General features: G+C 41.6%; 1 protein-coding gene across 2 annotated transcripts; it reads left to right on the forward strand.

Moving 5' to 3' along the window:
• Positions 1-6791: 6791 nt before the first annotated feature.
• Positions 6792-17588, forward strand: LOC106565731 (serine/threonine-protein phosphatase 4 regulatory subunit 2-B). 2 transcript variants are annotated; one of them, XM_014133164.3, is made up of 9 exons: positions 6792-6937; positions 7777-7858; positions 8168-8338; positions 14027-14120; positions 14990-15027; positions 15154-15228; positions 15328-15489; positions 15579-15844; positions 16063-17588. In XM_014133164.3, exons 1-9 carry the CDS (start codon positions 6901-6903, stop codon positions 16404-16406), a joined length of 1269 nt encoding a protein of 422 aa, XP_013988639.1. In that variant the 5' UTR covers positions 6792-6900; the 3' UTR covers positions 16407-17588. The 2 variants fall into 2 exon arrangements, with proteins under 2 accessions (XP_013988639.1, XP_013988640.1); XM_014133165.3 differs by having other exon boundaries at positions 15349-15489.
• Positions 17589-19925: the final 2337 nt, after the last annotated feature.

A 19925-nucleotide genomic window follows, 5' to 3' on the forward strand; every position in this document is an offset into this window, starting at 1 on the left:
GACTAGTCAGGATTGAGGGAAAGATGAACGGAGCAAAGTACACAGAGATCCTTGATGAAAACCTGCTTAGGACCTCAGACTGGGGCGATGGTTCACCTTCCAACAGCACAATGACCCTAAGCACACAGCCAAGACAATGCAGGAGTGGCTTCGGGACAAGTCTCTGAATGTCCTTGAGTGTCCCAGCCAGAGCGCAGACTTGAACCCGATCGAACATCTCTGGAGAGACCTGAAAATAGCTGTGTAGTGACGCTCCCCTTCCAACCTGACAGAGCTTGAGAGGATCTGCAGAAAATAATGGGTGACACTAACCAAATACAGGTGTGCCAAGCTTGTAGCGTCATACCCAAGAAGACTCAAATCAAATGACATCTAATTTTATTAGTCACATGCTCCGAAAACAACAGGTGTAGACCTTAGAGTGAAATGCTTATTTATGAGCCTCTAACCAACAATGCAGTTAAAAAAAAATATGAGTAAGAAATAAAAGTAACAAGTAATTAAAGAGCAGCAGTAAAATAACAATAGTGAGACTATACACAGGGGGTACAGGTACAGAGTCAATGTGCGGGGGCACCGGTTAGTTGAGGTAAGATGTACATGTAGGTAGAGTTATTAAAGTGACTATGCATAGATGATAACAACAGAGAGTAGCAGCGGTGTAATAGAGGGGGGAAGGGGGTGGGGGGGTGGACCAATGCAAATAGTCTGGGTAACCATTTTATTAGATGTTCAGGAGTCTTATGGCTTGGGGGTAGAAGCTGTTTAGAAGCCTCTTGGAAACATACTTGGCGCTCCGGTACTGCTTGCCGTGCAGTAGCAGAGAGAACAGTCTATGACTAGGGTGGCTGGAGTCTTTGGCAATTTTTAGGGCCTTCCTCTGATATCGCCTGGTGTAGAGGTCCTGGATGGCAGGAAGCTACCCTCTGTAGTGCCTTGCGGTCAGAGGCCGAGCAGTTGCCATACCAGGCAGTGATGCAACCAGTCAGGATGCTCTTGATGGTGCAGCTGTAGAACTTTTTGAGGATCTGAGGACCCATGCCAAATCTTTTCAGTCTCCTGAGGGGGAATAGGTTTTGTCGTGACCCTCTTCACGACTGTCTTGGTGTGCTTGGACCATGTCAGTTTGTTGGTGATGTGGACACCAAGGAACTTGAAGCTCTCAACCTGCTCCAATACAGCCCTGTCGATAATAATGGGGGCATGCTCGGTCCTCTTTTTCCTGTAGTCCACAATCATCTCCTCTGTCTTGATCACGTTGAGGCAGAGGTTGTTGTCCTGGCACCACACGGCCAGGTGTCTGACCTCCCTATAGGCTGTCTCATTGTTGTCGGTGATCAGGCCTACCGCTATTGTGTCATCGGCAAACTTAATGGTGTTGGAGTCGTGCCTGGCCGTGCAGCCATGAGTGAACAGGGAGTACAGGAGGGGTCTGCGCACACACCACTGAGGGGCCCCTGTGTTGAGAATCAGTGTGGCGGATGTGTTGTTACCTACCCTTACCAACTGGGGGAGGCCTGTCAGGAATTCCAGGATCCAGTTGCAGAGGGAGGTTTTTAGTCCCATGGTCCTTAGCTTATTGATGAGCTTTGAAGGCACTATGTTGAACACTGAGCTGTAGTTAATGAATAGCATTCTCGCATAGGTGTTCCTTTTGTCCAGGTGGGAAAGGGCAGTGTGGAGTGCAATAGAGATTGCATCATCTGTGGATCTGTTGGGGCGGTATGAAAATTGGAGTGGGTCTAGGGTTTCTGGGATAATGGTGTTGATGTGAGCCATGACAAGCCTTTCAAAGCACTTCATGGCTACAGGCGTGAGTGCTACGGGTCGGTAGTCATTTAGGCATGTTACCTTAGTGTTCTTGGGCACAGGGACTATGGTGGTCTGCTTAAAACATGTTGGTATTACAGACTCGGACAGGGAGGGTTTGAAAATGTCAGTGAAGACAGAAAATGACTCAAGTGAAAGTCACCTAGTAAAATACTACTTCAATAAACGTATTTGGTTTTAAATATACTTAAGTATCAAAAGTAAAAGTATAAACCATTTCAAATTCCTAGAAATTACATTTTTATTGACATACCGTAAATTCCGGACTATAAGCCGCAACTTTTTTCCCAGGCTTTGAACCTCGCGGCTTAAACAATGACGCGGCTAATATATGGATTTTTCCCGCTTTCAAATTTTTTTTCTCCAAAAAAACACGTTCTGTGACGTGCTCAGTTTTTTGGCGGCATGAAGCTTTCATTAGACCAATGAAATTGCCGAACGGGTTAAGGTCAAACAACTTTTTTGTTTACTGTTTAGATTAAATCGAGCGCTCTCAAACTTCCCATCATTCTGATTACGGTAGTCATTTTGTCACCCTCATCATGGCAAAGACACGGAGAAATGCATATGATGCAGCTTTCAAGTTGAAGGCGATTGATCTGGCTGTTGGAAAATGAAATAGAGCTGCTGCACGGGAGCTTGGTCTTAATGAGTCGATGATAAGACGTTGGAAACAGCAGCGTGAGGAATTGACTCAGTGCAAAAAGACAACTAAAGCTTACTGCTAATTTTTTATTTTTTGTTACAAGCCGTGTTTCGTTAAAGCCTATTTATTTTTGTTACAAGCCGTGTTTCGTTAAAGCCTGTGTAAAGTTCATTTGTTTCAATGTACCGGTAGGCACCTGCGGCTTATAGACATGTGCATCTTATTTACGTTCAAAATAATATTTTTTTTTTTAAATTCAGTGGGTGCGGCTTATATTCAGGTGCGCTTAACAGTCTGGAAATTACGGTAATTTATTGACATACACTCAGACATAATTTACAAACAAAGCATTTGTGATTAGTCAGTCCGCCAGATCAGAGGCAGTAGGGATGATCTCTTGATAAGTGTGTGAATTAGACCATTTTCCTGTCAAAATGTAATGAGTACTTTTGGGTGTCAGGGAAAATGTATGGAATAAAAAGTATATTATTTTCTTGAGGAATGAGGTGAAGTAAAAGTAAAAGTTGGCAAAAATAGAAATAGTAAAGTAAAGTACAGACAAAAAACGACTTGTTTTAGAGAATTTGGCAGCACGTCCAACTGGCCTTTCAACCGCAGACCACATGTATGGGGTCGTGTGGGTGAGCCGTTTGCTGATGTCAACATTGTGAACAGAGTGATCCATGGTGGCGGTGGGGTTATGGTATGGGCAGGCATAAGCTACGAACAATGAACACAAATGCATTTTATCAATGGCAATTTGAATGCACAGAGATACCATGATGAGATATTGAGGTCCATTGTCTCATCCACCGCCATCACCTCATGTTTCAGCATGATAATGCATGGCCCCATGTCACAAGGATCTATCTGTACACAATTCATAGAAGCTGAAAATGTCCCAGTTCTTCCATGGCCTGCATACTCACCAGACGTCACCCATTGAGCATTGAGCATGTTTGGGATGCTCTGGATCGATGTGTTTAACAGCATGTTCCAGTTCCCGTCAATATCCAGCAACTTCGCACAGCCATTGAAGAGGAGTGGGACAACATTCCACAGGCCACAATCAACAGCCTGATCAACTCTATGCGAAGGAAATGTCAAGCTGCATGAGACAAATGGTGGTCACACCAAATACTGACTGGTTTTCTGATCCACACCCCTACCTTTTTTTTGTTTAGTTATCTGTGACTAACAGATGCATATCTGTATTCCTAGTCATGTGAAATCCATAGATTAGGGCTTAATCAATTTTTTTCAATTGACTTATTTCCTTATATCAGCGGTTCCCAAACTTTTTATAGTTGTCATGCCCTGATCTGTTTCACCTATTCTTGTGATTGTCTCTAGGTGTCGCTTATTTACCCCAGTGTATTTATCCCTGTGTTTCCTGTCTCTCTGTGCCAGTTCGTCTTGTATGTTTTCAAGTCAACCAGCGTGTTTTCCCGTGCTCCTGGTTTCTATTCTATTTTTCTAGTCTTCCCGGTTTTGACCCTTGCCTGTTTTTCTGGACTCCGTACCTGCCATCCTGACCCTTCTGCCTGCCCTGACACCGAGCCTGCCTGCCACTCTTTACCTCTTGGACTCAGAACTGGTTTTGACCTTTTGCCTGTCCACGACCATTCTCTTGCCTACTCCTTTTGGATTATAATTAAACAACAAAGACTCTAACCATCTGCCTCCTGTGTCTGCATCTGGGTCTTGCCTTGTGCCCTTATAATAGCCCCGTACTCCTTCAAACATTCAACCTACAGCTGCGTACCCCCTCTAGCACCAGGGTCAGCGCACTCTCAAATGTTGTCTTTTGCCGTTGTAAATCTGCCACACACACTATACGATACATTTATTAAACATAAGAATGAGTGAGTTTTTGTCACAACCCGGCTTGTGGGAAGTGACAAAGAGCTCTTATAGGACCAGGGCAAAAATAATAATATAATAATCAATCATTTTACTCTTCATTTAGCCTCCTTACATATATAACCTTATTTGTTCATCAAAAATTGTGAATAACTCACCACAGGTTAATGAGAAAGGTGTGCTTGAAAGGATAGACATTTTTTAACCTTTATTTAACTAGGCAAGTCAGTTAAGAACAAATTATTATTTTCAATGACGGCCTATGAACAGTGGGTTAACTGCCTTGTTCAGGGGCAGAACAATAGATTTTTACCTTGTCAGCTCAGGGATTCAATCTTGCAACCTTCCGGTTACTAATTTAACGCTCTAACCACTAGGCTACCCTGCCGCCCCACATAAATCTGCGATGTTGGGTTGTACTGGAGAGTCTCAGTCTTAGATTTTTGTTCCACACAGTCTGTGCCTGTATTTAGTTTTCATGCTAGTGAGGGCCGAGAATCCACTCTCACATAGGTACATGGTTGCAAAGTGCATCAGTGTCTTAACAGCGCAATTTGCCAAGGCAAGAAACTCTGAGTGCTGCCCTATCTAGAAATCTGGCAGTGGCTTCTGATTAAATTCAATTTTCAGAGAACCGCTTGTTGCTATTTCGATGAGGCTCTCTCGTTCAGATATCGGTAAGTGGACTGGAGGCAGGACATGAAAGGGATAACGAATTCAGTTCTTTGTGTTGTCCGTTTCGGGAAAGTAATTGCGCACCCAGCTCACTCAGGTGCTTCACTATATCACATTTGACATTGTCCGTAAGCTTGAGTTCATTTGCACTCAAATCATACAATTATGGAAAGACCTGTGTGTCGTCCTTGTTAACGCAGACAGAAAAGATCTCCAACTTCTTAATCATAGCCTCAATCTTGTCCCGCATATTGAATATAGTTGTGGAGAGTCACTGTAATCCTAGATTCAGATCATTCAGGTGAGGAAAAAACATCACCCAGATAGGCCAGTCGTGTGGGAAACTTGTCATCATGCAAGTGGTCAGACAAGTGAAAATTATGGTCAGTAAAGAGAACTTTAAGATTGTCTCTCAATAAAAATAAAAAATAAACGTGTCTATACTTTGCCCCTTGATAACCAGTGCACTTCTGTATGTTGTAAAAGCGTTACATGGCCATATCATTGCATAATGCAGAAAATACATGAGAGTTCAGGGGCCTTGCTTTAACAAAGTTAACCATTTTCACTGTCGTGTCCAAAACGTCTTTCAAGCTGTCAGGCATTCCCTTGGCAGCAAGAGCCTCTCTGTGGATGCTACAGTGTATCCAACTGCTTGCACGTGCGTTACTCCTCCACTATGTCTGTCTGTCATGGCTTTTGCGCCATCAGTACAGATACCAACAAATCTTGACAACCAAAGTCCATTTGATGTCAAAGCTGTCCAGTACTTTAAAAATATCCTCTCATGTTGTTCTGGTTTCCAGTGGTTTGCAGAAGAGGATGTCTTCCTTATTTGCCCCCTCATAAACGTAACAGACATATACCAGGAGCTGTGCCAGGCCCGCCACGTCTGACTCGTCCAGCTGTAACACATATAATTCACATACTTTTTGTATGTGAAGCAGTACTTGTTAGAAAACATATCCTGCCATGTCACTGATGCATCGTGAAACAGTGTGTTTGATGAAGGTATTGTCTGTATAGTTTTTTGGGCTTTTCCCACAGCGTTGTCCCAGCCATATCTACCCCATTAGGAAGAATATAGTCCTCCACAATAGTATGAGGCTTGCCTGTCCAAGCCACTCGGTAGCTCACCATATTAGACGCTTTTAGCCCCTTCTTATTAATGGTATCTGCTGCTTTTATACATGTCTTACTACTCGAAAATCGAGTGAAGGTGAAGGTTTCTCGTGCGAGAGTAACGGTTAATGTGAATGGATGTTAATTATTTGACTAGGCTACCTGTATTTGACATTGTGGTGTTTCGCTGAACACTAGATGGTTAAAAACAAAAGTGAAACGAGGCTACTCAGGCGAGAAAAAAACGACCCAAATGTATAGCCCCGTTGGAAAATATACATGTACTGTTTCAAAATGTGAAGAAAAATGTGAATCACATTTTTATTTGGCGTACCCCACAGTTTGGGAATACCTGCTGTATGAACTTTAACTCAGTAAAATCTTTGAAAGGTTTTCATGTTGCGTTTATATTTTTGTTCAGTATCATTCTGGATGGTCAGTCACAATGAATGTTCAATGTACAGATAGATCAGCTATGCTTTCAAAACTATTAAGGCAGGCTACTTTTCAGATGAGGATGGTACAGTAAGTAGTCTGTTACTCTCGTTGAGTCTCAAGTGTTTTTTCCCTCCAGTGTTCCATTGTGCAACTTGTTGAACAGCAGCGTACTCCCTGTACTTTCTGAATCTGATCCGCCTGTCTACCAACAGGCAGTGACCTCACGAGCGCCATATTAAAATGCTTCTTCTTCCCTACTTTTTTGTGTTGAGAACGTAGCCACCATCAGTCTGCCTCTTGGTTTCAAGAGATTGACAGAGAACAACATGATGGAAATAAACTCACTCCAAGAGGCGCTCAAAGGTTATTTGGGTTCTTATGAATAGCGTAATACTTCGATTGAAAGGCAGACGTTTTGTTTACTTGATTCCACAGTGGTTAGCTAGTTATATCGCCAGGTGTTGAATGTAGCTAGCTAGCTATAAGCTAACGTTAGCAAGTCAGCTAGCTAATGCTAAAATTCGGAAGAAGAAGCAACGTTGCTTAACTAGTTTTTTTACATTTACATTTAAGTCATTTAGCAGACGCTCTTAGTTACAGTAGCTTTCAATTCTCAAACCCCCAGAAAAGCTATCAAGCGAGCTACGTTATTTAATTGTTTTCTACATGTATTTCTGGATTCAACAATGTATCTAGCTAGTTAACCATGATGGTGTTGACAACTCCATCGCTTCATAGCTAACGTTAGCTAGCTTGACACCAAGCTAGCTAAGCTAATGAACTGATTAGCTACCGGTAGTTAGCTGCTAGTTACGTTAGCTATCTAGATAAGACATTGGCATTAAGTTAAGCCTAACTAGCTAGCTAATTGTTATGTAAATGGTACCCTAGCTAGTGTTAGTTAGGTGGCTAGTGAACTAGTTTGCTAGTTTTGTGTTCACTTGTAGCTGTCCAATTGCCACAACTAGCTGTAAACGACAGCCTTTTATGCGAACAATTAAATTCGCAGTTGGTGTCATTAACTTGATTATTCCCATTTGGCAGGCGCTTGTCTGGAGTTGGCTAGCTAGCTAGTTGAATGGCTAAAACACACTGACAGTGATATAGCCACAAATCCCCTTCATTAGACAGTAATAAGCAAGCGAATCACTAAGTTTCCTTATCTGTTGTGCTCACTGATTTGATATCACTGTTCTCTGCAGACTTTGACAAGAAAGGGACGCAAGAAGTGGCTCCCCTGCTGGATCAGTTTCTGTGTCATGTTGCCAAGACTGGAGAAACCATGTAAGTAATGTTCCTAATGACAAGCTTGGAGCTACAGATTTCATGCATATGAGAGGATGAAGCATGTTCAGTGGGAAAACTTGAACACCACTGGTCCAAATTATGGAATATGCCAAGGCCATGCCAAGTCTTTTCTGCATGTGCTGTATAACTAAATAACAAGTTTTACATGTTGCTTGCTAAGTTATTATAATGTTGAAATGCAAAAAATGTGTATGCAACATATATTCTCACATTTTGCTTTATTTAACAAGTTAAATCATAGGAATGTGGATTAATCCTTTTAAGAAATGTGTACTCTTTCTCCAGGGTTCAGTGGTCCCAGTTTAAAAGCTATTTCCTCTTCAAACTGGAGAAGGTGATGGATGACTTCATAGCCTCAGCACCCGATCAAAGGGGGGTAGCCAATCCCAATGTGGAGTCCATTCCATTTGAGGACATGAAGGAGAGGATACTGAAGATTGTGAATGGATACAATGGGTAGGTAGCAGCATAACCTTTAGGAAACTGTTTTCCTACAATCATGTGATGGCATCTGGAGTTCACTATTGCTGATTTTGTGGTGGTTATACAATGGCGCCATCTACTGGATAGGCATTTCTAGATGTCACATGTACTGTAGCAGGGCTTGACATTCACTTTTTTAGCCACTTGTCCCTCAGCCAAGTAGGACTGTTTATTTTTTTACTTCTAAAAAAAAAGAATATGTCAGTAACACAGTTTTTACATAATTGTATGATGCAAGGAACCAATTTACAAATTAAATGCATTACTATCGTTACCATAGAGAATCAGACAAAAAATGTGACTACACACAATTGGCTTCTTTGCATATTCAATCAAGACTGCCTCAAAATGCTCCTTTAGTTCTCTGCTGGAGGATGGTAGCCTAGTACCCTATAAAATGTTGCAACATTACAATTACTACCAAATACTTTTTTATGTCTTTATAAAATAATTCCCTCCAGGGCTTGAAAACAGGTAAAAAACTGACTGAGACAGTTCTTGGCCGACAGATCCTAAATTCATTCAAACACTGCATATTAAACATGTAAAAAGGAAATGAGGCTGATGCAACAGATCAGACCATTTAGCTTAAAATTGTAATATTTATTTCTTCATAAGCTCAACAATGCACACATGGCTGTAGGCAATGCGCGAATGCAATTAGAGGAAAACACTTCTCAAAAGCTCACCGCACGCGCAAGTGGACAGAGATGAAAATATCCATTAGAAATAGGGATATCAGTAAGCATATCGGAATCGGACGATATTAGCTAAAAATGCCAGCATCGGCCCGATGTCTGTCTAGTTTAACACCGACGTGCAAAACCGATGTCAAAGCTGACGTGCATACCTATATAACGTATGTAGAGGACGTAATGATGCTACACAACAAAAGCAGAAAAATACTAAGCGCACACTTCCAACAACTAAACAAGTTCAAGTCAAGCAGTCATTTGAATGAGTAAGAACATTTCAGCGAGACAATTCAAAGGCAAAATCCATTAACGCCAAGATATTGGAATTTATTGCCCTTGGCAATCAACCGTTCTCTGTTGTGGATGATGTTGGCTTTCGTCGAGCACCTTGAGCCCCGGTACACACTACCAAGTAGGCGCTATTTTTCAGATGTTGCCCTACCGGAGTTACACAGTATTCTTGAAACGGACATCCATGAGCTACTTGCTATGTGCGTCACTGCTATTAGCTTCACGACTGACATTTGTACCAGCGATGTCAGGCCCATGAGCAGCCGTATTGCATGCTCAAGAATGTGCTGGTTCTCATACCGCTGCTGCCATTTCAATGGCATTTGAGAACATGTTTGGAACTTGGAAACATGAACATTTCTATGGTAGCTTTTTTGGCTAGGCTACTTTGAAACAAGGTAAAGCATGCTTCATAAAATGACCTAAAATATCCAGGTTTTAAGCAGTTAAGTTTGGTCAAATTGTTTCTAAATGCTCACCGCCTCCGCTCAGATTCAAGGTGGGTGATGTGCGGTGCGCAACAAACACTGCCCTTCACTCTGGTCTTGTGACCATTTGATCTGAACAAACCGTGCTTCAAGTATGTCGACAGAATCAAGCCTTTAGACGTTAATGTTAATTATCCTTCATTTTATTTGTCAAACATGACTGGCGTTTAGCCTATATTTATGTAATTAAAAGTCTCATTAAAGTTTGGCTACATTTTATGGACTTTTTCCACATTTTGTTGCTACAGCCTGAAAATGGATTAAATTGAGATATTGTCATTGGCCTACACACAAATACCCCATAATGTCTAAGTGGAATTGTTTTTCTAAACATTTCTTTATTGAAAATGAACAGCTGAAATGTCTTGAGTCTTAAGTATTCAACCCCTTTAAGTTCAGGAGTAAAAATAGTAACATAAGTTGCATGGACTCACTCTGTGCAATAATAGTGGTTAACATGATTTTTTTTTTTTAATGACCACCTCATCTCTGTACCCCATACATACAATTATCTCTAAGGCCCCTCAGTCGAGCAGTGAATTCCAAACACCGATTCAACCACAAAGACCAGAGAGGTTTTCCAATGCCTTGCAAAGAATGGCACCTATTGGTGGTGGTGGGGGGGTAAATAAATAAATAAGCAAGCAGACATTGAATAGCCTTTGAGCATGGTGAAGTTATTAGTTACACTTTGGATGGTGTATAAAAATCCTTCCTAACTCAGTTGCTGAAGAGGAAGGAAATCGCTCAGGGATTTCACCATGAGGCCAATGGTGACGTTAAAACAGTTAGTTTAATGCCTGTGACAGGATAGCTTCCATTACTCTACTCAGCAAACTGGATGCAGTCTATCACAGTGCCATCCGTTTTGTTACCAAATCACCTTATACCACCCACCACTGCGACCTGTATGTTCTAGTCGACTGGCCCTCGCTACATATTCGTCGCCAGACCCACTGGCTTCAGGTCATCTATAAGTCTATGCTAGGGAAAGCTCCGCCTTATCTCAGTTCACTGGTAACAATAACAACACCCACCCGTAGCACACGTTCCAGCAGGTATATCTCACTGATCATCCCCAAAGCCAACAACTCATTTGGCCGCCTTTCCTTCCAGTTCTCTGCTGCCAGTGACTGGAACGAATTTCAAAAATCGCTGAAGTTGGAGACTTATTTCCCTCACCAACTTTAAACATCAGCTACCTGAGCTGCTAACCGATCGCTGCAACTGTACATAGTCCATCTGTAAATTGCCCACCCAATCTACCTACCTCATCCCCATACTGTTTTTATTTTATTTACTTTTCTGCTCTTTTGCACACCAGTATTTCTACTTGCACATCATATGCTCATTTATCACTCCAGTATTAATCTGCTAAATTGTAATTATTCGCTCCTATGGCCTGTTTATTGCCTACCTCCTCATGCCTTTTGCACACACTGTATATAGACTTTCTTCTTTTTTTTTTACTGTATCATTGACTTGCTTGTGTTATTGGCTTGTTTATTGTTTACTCGTAACTCTGTGTTGTTGTCTGTGTCACACTGCTTAACTTTATCTTGGCCAGGTCGCAGTTGTAAATGAGAACTTGTTCTCAACTAGCCTACCTGGTTAAATAAAGGTGAAATAAAAAAATAATAAAAAGGAGAGAATCGAGGATGGATCAACAACATTGTAGTAACTACACAATACTAACCTAAATGACCGTGAAAAGGAGCCTGTACAGAATACAAATATTCCAAAACGTGCATCCTTTTTGCAATAAGGCATTAACTTCTTTCGGATCATTGGGACGCTAGCGTCCCACCTTGACAGCATCCGGTGAAATTGCAGAGCGCGAAATTCAAAATACAAAAGTTTAATATTAAACATTTATAAAAATACAAGTGTTATACACAGAATGGTGTATAACACTTGTATTTTTTATAAATGTTTAATATTACAACTTTTGTATTTTGAATTTCGCGCTCTGCTTAGAATCTTGGTAATCGATCCGCTTTGTCCGATTTACAGTAGGCTTTACGGCGAAAGCATAGCATTTGATCGTCTGAGGACAGCGCCTCACCCACTTCCTGCATTAACATGAATTCATAACCTGCACAAGTGTCACAAAACTCAAAAATAGCAATAAAATAAATCACTAACCTTTGAAGATCTTCATCGTTTTACAATCCAAAGGGTCCCAGTTACACAATAAATGGTCATTTTGTTTGATAAAGTCCTTCTTTATATCCTAAAAATGTCAGTTTATTTGGCGCGTTTGATTCAGAAATACACCTGTTCCAACTCGCCCAACATGCCTACAAAGGAATCTAAAAAGTTACCTGTAAACTTCGTCCAAACAATTCAATCAACGTTTCTAATCCAACCTCAGGTACCCTAATATGTAAATAATCGATAAAATTTAAGACGAAATATGCGGTGTTCAATACCGGAGAAAAAGAACGAGAAGCGCACACTCATTCACAGGCACCAAAAGACTAGAGTCCTTCTGAGGGATACTTCGAAAGAATACGAATACTTCTTCATTTTTCAAAAAACAAGTATGAAACAATTTCTAAAGACTGTTGACATCTAGTGGAAGCCATAGGAACTGCAATCTGGGTCCTAATTATTAGACTTTCCAGGAAAATGTTTTTCCTGGATGGATTGTCTTCGGGGTTTCGCCTGCCAAATCAGTTCTGTTATACTAACATACATTATTTTAGCAGTTTTAGAAACTTTAGAGTGTTTTCTTTCCAATACTACCATGCATATGCATATCCTAGCTTCTGGGCCTGAGTAACAGGCAGTTTACTTTGGGCACCCCAGTCATCCAAACTGCAGAATACTGCCCCTAGCCTTAAAAAGTTAAAGTTAAACTGCAAAAAATGTGACAAAGAAACTCACTTTAATCCTGAATACATAGCAGTATGTTTGGGGAAAATACAACACATCACTGAATACCACTCTTCATATTTTCAAGCATGGTGGTGGCTGCATCATGTTATGGCAATGCTTGTCATCGGCAAGGACTAGGAGTTTTTTAGGATAAAAAGAAACTGAATAGAGTTAAGCACAGCCAAAATCCTTGAGAAACCTGGTTGTCTGCTTTCTAACAGACACAGGGAGACTAATTCACCTTACAGCAGGATAATAACTTTAAACACAAGGCCAAATATACACTGGCGTTACTTACCAAGATAACATTGACTGTTCCTGAGTGGTGTAGTTAGTTTTGGCTTAAATCTAAGGCAAGACTTGCCAGAGCTTGACACATATTTAAATGAATGTGCAAATATTATACAATACAGGTGTGCAAAACTCTTAGACTTACCCAGAAAGACTCACAGCTGTAATTGATGTCAAAGATAATTCTAACATGTATTGACTCAGTGGTGTGAATACTTGTGTAAATTAGATATTTATCTTTCATTTTCAATAATTTAGCAAACATTTCTAAAAACATGTTTTCACTGTCGTTATGGGGTATTCTGTGTAGATGGGTGAGAAATCCATTTTGAATTCAGGCAGTAACGCAACAAAATGTGGAATAAGTCAAGTGGTATGAATACTTTCTGAAGGCACTATCTAATATTATCACCTTTTTTGTTTCTTTAGCTAGGCCTCTTCAGAGGACAAAGTCTTTGTTTTTCACTTTAGTTTTTACAGCTTTTTTGTTACATACATGGTACTTTTATACACAGCATTTTTATATATATATATTTTTTATACACATTACATTTAATTAAATAAATAGTACTGACTTCTCCGGTATACATTATATGTAGTGTTTTCCAGTAATGACCATTACCGATCATGAGCTCTCTAATCCCACCCCTGAGCTACTCGCATCCCATCTCACCCATCACCCTCTTTTGGTTTCCATGTGCCATATAATTTTCAACTGTGCTGTGATGTCTTACATGAATTTGAAACCTTTCTAATTGCATAGTATCCACAGAGCTAAAGATGAAAACCTTTCCTACGAGTATTATTATATTGTTGATTGACTATGGCTTTCCAAATCACCCAACACTGCTGTTTGTAGGGTTCATTTTAAATCAGTGTTGTTTTTTCAGCCACTCTTGAACCTGTGACCAGAAACCAGCTACATGGGGGCAATACCAGAATAAATTGTCTAATTATTCTCTCTTCGCAGCAAAATCGGGTTTGTTTTAATAAACTCCTTACCATCGTTCCCTCAGAATTCCATTTACGATCCAGCGTTTGTGTGAGCTGCTTACAGAACCCAAAAGGAATTACACAGGAACAGAGAAATTCCTCAGAGGTGTTGAGAAGGTGAGTGGAGTGCCACATTATATTAGATAGGATTTTTCTAGTATGTGTGTTATGTATGTATCTCTCTCTCATATATATATATATATATATATCACACACACACATCTATCATTAACAGTACCAGTCAAAAGTTTGGAAAGTTACACATTCAAGGGTTTTTATTTATTTTGACTATTTTCTACATTGTAATATAATAGTGAAATCAAAACCCTGAAATAGCACAATAATAATCATGTAGTAACCAAAAAAGTGTTAAACATATTAAAATATATTTTAGATTATTCAAAGTAGCCACCCTTTGCCTTGCCAGCTTTGCACACTCTTGGCATTCTCTCAACCAACTTCATGAAGTAGTCACCTGAAATGCATTTCAATTAACAGGCGTGCCTTGTTAATGTTAATTTGTGGAATTTCTTTCCTTAATGCGTTTGAGCGAATCAGTTGTGTTGTGACAATATAAGGGTAGTATACAGAAGATAGCCCTATTTGGTAAAAGACCAAGTCCATGTTATGACAGTCCATCATTACTTTAAGACATGAAGGTCAGTCAATGCAGAAAATGTCAAGAACTCTGAAAGTTCAAGTGCAGTCGCAAAAACCATCAAGGATCTCAAATATAAAATATTTTTTTGATTTGTTGAACACTTTTGGTTACTACATGATTCCGTATGTGTTATTTCATAGTTTTGATGCCTTCACTATTATTCTACAATATAGAAAATAGTAAAAATACAGAAAAACCCTTGAATGAGTAGGTGTCCAAACTTTTGACTGGCTGTGTGTGTGTGTATATATATATATATATATATCTCAATAAAATAGTATTTATATCTTGCAGTGTTTGTAATAAAGGGTTTTTCTTCTCCCAGAATGTGATGGTGGTCAGCTGTGTGCATCCTACCTCAGAGTAAGGCTTGTTTTTTCCCCCTTAATGTTATACATTATAGCAATGAAACATTTTTACAGAGGTTTGTTTTATTAAGTCGATATGATGTTCGGAATTGTCATTGTTATGTTTCTCTCTGTCATGAAGGAAAAACGGATGCAGTGGTGTGAATAGAATTAATGGTGTTATGTTGCCTGGAAACTCATCTGCTTTTACAGAGAGGTAAAGCGCATAGGACAGGTTCTCATTCTCCCATCCTAGTTTCACATCAGTGATAATTGCCTAAAGGTTAATGCAGAAAGTAAACCTCACTTTTATTAGTCTCTTACTATTTTCTTGCAGGAAAGTTAATGGCCCAGGGACCCCCAGGCCGCTGAACAGACCAAAACTCTCTCTAGCCAGCTCACTAGCGACAAACGGACTACCGGACAGTACAGAAAACAAAGACCCTACCACAGAGCAGGGACATGACACACATTCCAGGTACTTCAGTTGCTACCCAACAGACCATGTGATACTCACTTCCTACCGTTCTTTTATGAATTTAATGCGTGTTGAATCTTCTTTCTCAGTGAGGTGTCAGCATCGGATACCCTAGGGAGCTCTGTGAAGAACAAGCACTATGACGACCAGGAGGTTATGGAGGCGGAGCAGCACGAGGTGAAGAGGCTCAAGTTCAACAAAGATGAAGAGGAGGAGCAGGAGGTGGACACCCTCAGCTCCTGCCATGCTGACAGCTTGTCGGAAGAGACGGAGTCCATGGCCCAGGAGAAGGAGAAGGAGGACGACGAGGAGGACAGTGAGGCTGCCAGTACTGCTAGGACTTGTGAAGACCAAGGTAGGCCTGAATTTTCACCTCTTTTGCCATCATGCCGGTATACATCGCTGGTGAAATCCTTTGTGGATATTAGTTAATAAGTGTATGAGCAGAACCAGGAGTTGCCTGAAATCTGAGGTGTTCATCGCAAGTTCAGCTTATCTGTGTGCCAGATCTACGAGAACCCTGATGCAGTTAACATAGCTTACTCTGTTTTTGTATCCTTGCCTGTCCCACAGAGCCATCGAGCACACAGTCAGAGCCATCAGCAGGGCCCGGGGCAGATAAGCAGGTAGAGGAGGAGGTACCTTGTGGCTCCCAAGAGGAAGGTAATGACATGGACCAGTCAGAACAGCAGGCCACTGCTGGCGTCCTGAAGAACCCTGAGGCCCGGGACAGCGATGAGGGCAGTGACCCAGTCAGCAGCAGTAGCGCCAGCAGCTGTAACAGTGCGGAGAATGAATCCAGGGAAGAGGCAGCCCCTGCTCCCTCCAGCAGTACTCCTGAGCCAGCTGCAGAGGGTGCCATGGAGAGTGGCAGCCAGGACACTGGGACCAGTGAAGAGCCCATGGAGCAGGACTAACAGCACCTCAGGATCGATCTATTGACCATTAAGAACATCTGTCCTCAAGTCTAGCTTGAGTGTCACCGGTGAAGGGGCTACTCCATCCCGGTCCCCTAGATACTTTACGCCTTGTCTACATTTTGGCTACTCCTCAAAATGACCACCTGTCATTGATGTGGACATCCACATTTTATTTTCAATTGAAGATTTTTTAACTGGATTTTTTTCTTCTTCCCCTACACTCTATTTAAGAGTTTCCTTTTAAGGCTTGTGGTCTCCAGAGGTCTTTGTTTCAGCCTCGGTCAGTCTTTCGGGTTGCATATGATGTTTGTTCAAGCTGTGCTGATTGGACGGTGTGTTCACCTGGGTATTGTTTTCTCATCAGTTTGAGCATTTGACAGGTAAAGCAGGCCCAGTTTTGTTCCTGTAGCCAGTTGATTTTCTCTGTGGATTATCACCCCCGCCAAACCACCAGAGTCAGGACAGAGCTAACCCTGCTAACTAACTTCCTCATTATTTATGCCGTCAGTTACTTACTCCAGAGATGAGCTAGCTAGCATTTCTGTTTGACTGAAGCTCGAGCCTCAGCATCCAGCTCATACCACTGTTTTTACTCATGTGCCGCCATCTTGGCTGTTGAGGGAAAAGTATCTTTCTATGTTATTTAAAAAAATATATTTTCCTCGTGAGATGGAGTATTGTATTAGATTTTCCATGTGAGACTATATTCTCCTTTTTAAAATGCGTCTGTTGTCTTTGCTATGATGCACTACCGACCCAACTCGAAGAGTAATGTAACATGCTACTTTTACCTTCAGATATAAGATTATATAATTTTGGGGCACCATAATTTATATAAACATTTCAACTCAACTACTTATTTTGTAAAATGTTATTTTGTGGCAGCCAGTTATTTAGTTTCCAAAACCAGCTGTAAGTACAAGATGACTTCCAATTTGGATTGTGATGTCACCAAGTTGTTTGACTGACAGATATCCAGAGCAGTGACTGGTTTCTTCCTATAGCTGTACTTTTGATATTTAGAATTTTAAATTTCTGTAAAGTAGACTTTTGTAGATTGTAATACAGTATGCGTTCACTTCCTTTGTGAAACCATATAATTGTATAATTTCTGTGTATACTCTGAATGATTTTGCTTTCAATGCAGTATTCAGATAAAGCAATAAATGTTCACATTTTTGTGTGGTCATGCTTTCTTACCTGTGAGGCATCTCGTTTAGTCCACTGAGCCGCTTTAAAAGGCTTATGCATGTTAACCCGACTGGTATCAGATGACCTCTTATGTCACAACCTCAACACCTTTGCAGAATTTTTAAAAATACATGTGTTGAAAGCAATGTGAACTTAAGGCCATTTAGCCATTAAATCCTCAGTTCAAGACTATTCCTCTGTCACATTTTGTCATGTATTTGAACATGTTGTACGATGTGTCCCTTGCCTGAGCTCTTAAGAGCTGAAGACTAATGTCTAGGCTTTGGCTCAAAGGGCCAATGCAGTCATGCAGACAACCTGATCGGTTACTTATGTATTCTTGAAATCCTCAAACTGCAGTCATTTTAAGACCAGGCCCAAGATGAGAATTGTTAGGTTATACACAGTGTAACTATTTGAACACCTATTCAGTGGGGGGGGGGGAAGTATTTGATTCCCTGCTGATTTTGGATGTTTGCCCACTTACAAAGAAATGATCAGTCTATAATTTTAATGGTATGTTTATTTGAACAGTGAGAGACAGAATAACAACAAAAAAATCCAGAACAACGCATGTCAATGTTATAAAATGATTTGCATTTTAATGAGGGAAATAAGTATTTGACCCCTCTGCAAAACATGACTTAGTACTTGGTGGCAAAACCCTTGTTGGCAATCACAGAGGTCAGATGTTTCTTGTAGTGGGCCACCAGGTTTGCACATCTCAGGAGGGATTTTGTCCCAGTCCTCTTTGCAGATCTTCTCCGTCATTAAGGTTTCGAGGCTGACGTTTGGCAACTCGAACCTTCAGCTCCCTCCACAGATTTTCTATGGGATTAAGGTCTGGAGACTGGCTAGGCCACTCCAGGACCTTAATGTGCTTCTTCTTGAGCCACTCCTTTGTTGGCTTGGCTATGTGTTTTGGGTCATTGTCATGCTGGAATACCCATCCACGACCCATTTTCAATGCCCTGGCTGAGGGAAGGAGGTTCTCACCCAAGATTTGACAGTACATGGCCCTGTGAAATGATGCGGGACAGTTGTCCTGTCCCTTTAGCAGAAAAACACCCCTAAAGCATAATGTTTCCACCTCCATGTTTGACGGTGGAGATGGTGTTCTTGGGGTCATAGGCAGCATTCCTCCTCCTCCAAACACGGCGAGTTGAGTTGATGCCAAAGAGCTCCATTTTGGTCTCATCTGACCACAACACTTTCACCAGTTGTCCTCTGAATCATTCAGATGTTCATTGACAAACTTTGACGGTCATGTATATGTATTCTTGAGCAGGGGGACCTTGCGGGCGCTGCAGGATTTCAGTCCTTCACGGCGTAGTGTGTTACCAATTGTTTTCTTGGTGACTATGGTCCCAGCTGCCTTGAGATCATTGACAAGATCCTCCCGTGTAGTTCTGGGCTGATTTCTCACCGTTCTCATCATTGCAACCCCACGAGGTGAGATTTTGCATGGAGCCCCAGGCCGAGGGGGCTCCATGTCTTTACTGAAGACTTATCTCTTCAGTAGGTCCTATGATTAAGTATAGTCTGGCCCAGGAGTGTGAAGGTGAACGGAAAGGCTGGAGCAACGAACCGCCCTTGCTGTCTCTGCCTTGCCGGTTCCCCTCTTTCCACTGGGATTCTCTGCCTCTAACCCTTTTACAGAGGCTGAGTCACTGGCCTACTGGTGTTCTTCCATGCCGTCCATGGGAGGGGTGCGTCACTTGAGTGGGTTGAGTCACTGACGTGGTCTTCCTGTCTGGGTTGGCGCCCCCCCCCCCCCCCCCCCCTTGGGTTGTGCCATGGCGGAGATCGTTGTGGGCTATACTCGGCCTTGTCTTAGGACGGTAAGTTGGTGGTTGGAGACATCCCTCTAGTGGTGTGGGGGCTGTGCTTTGGCAAAGTGGGTGGGGTTATATCCTGCCTGTTTGGCCCTGTCCGGGGGTATCATCGGATGGGGCCACAGTGTCTTCTGATCCCTCCTGTCTCAGCCTCCAGTATTTATGCTGCAGTAGTTTATGTGTCGGGGGGCTAGGGTCAGTCTGTTACATCTGGAGTATTTCTCTTGTCTTATCCGGTGTCCTGTGTGTATTTAAATATGCTCTCTCTAATTCTCTCTTTCTCTCTTTCTGTCTTTCTCTCGGAGGACCTGAGCCCTAGGACCATGCCTCAGGACTACCTGGTATGATGACTCCTTGCTGTCCCCAGTCCACCTGGCCGTGCTGCTGCTCCAGTTTCAACTGTTCTGCCTGCGGCTATGGAACCCTGACCTGTTCACCGGACGTGCTTGTTGCACCCTCGACAACTACTATGATTATTATTATTTGACCA

Source organism: Salmo salar, chromosome 12 (assembly GCF_965601325.2).
Source record: "Salmo salar chromosome 12, fSalSal1, whole genome shotgun sequence".
NCBI lineage: Eukaryota > Metazoa > Chordata > Actinopteri > Salmoniformes > Salmonidae > Salmo > Salmo salar.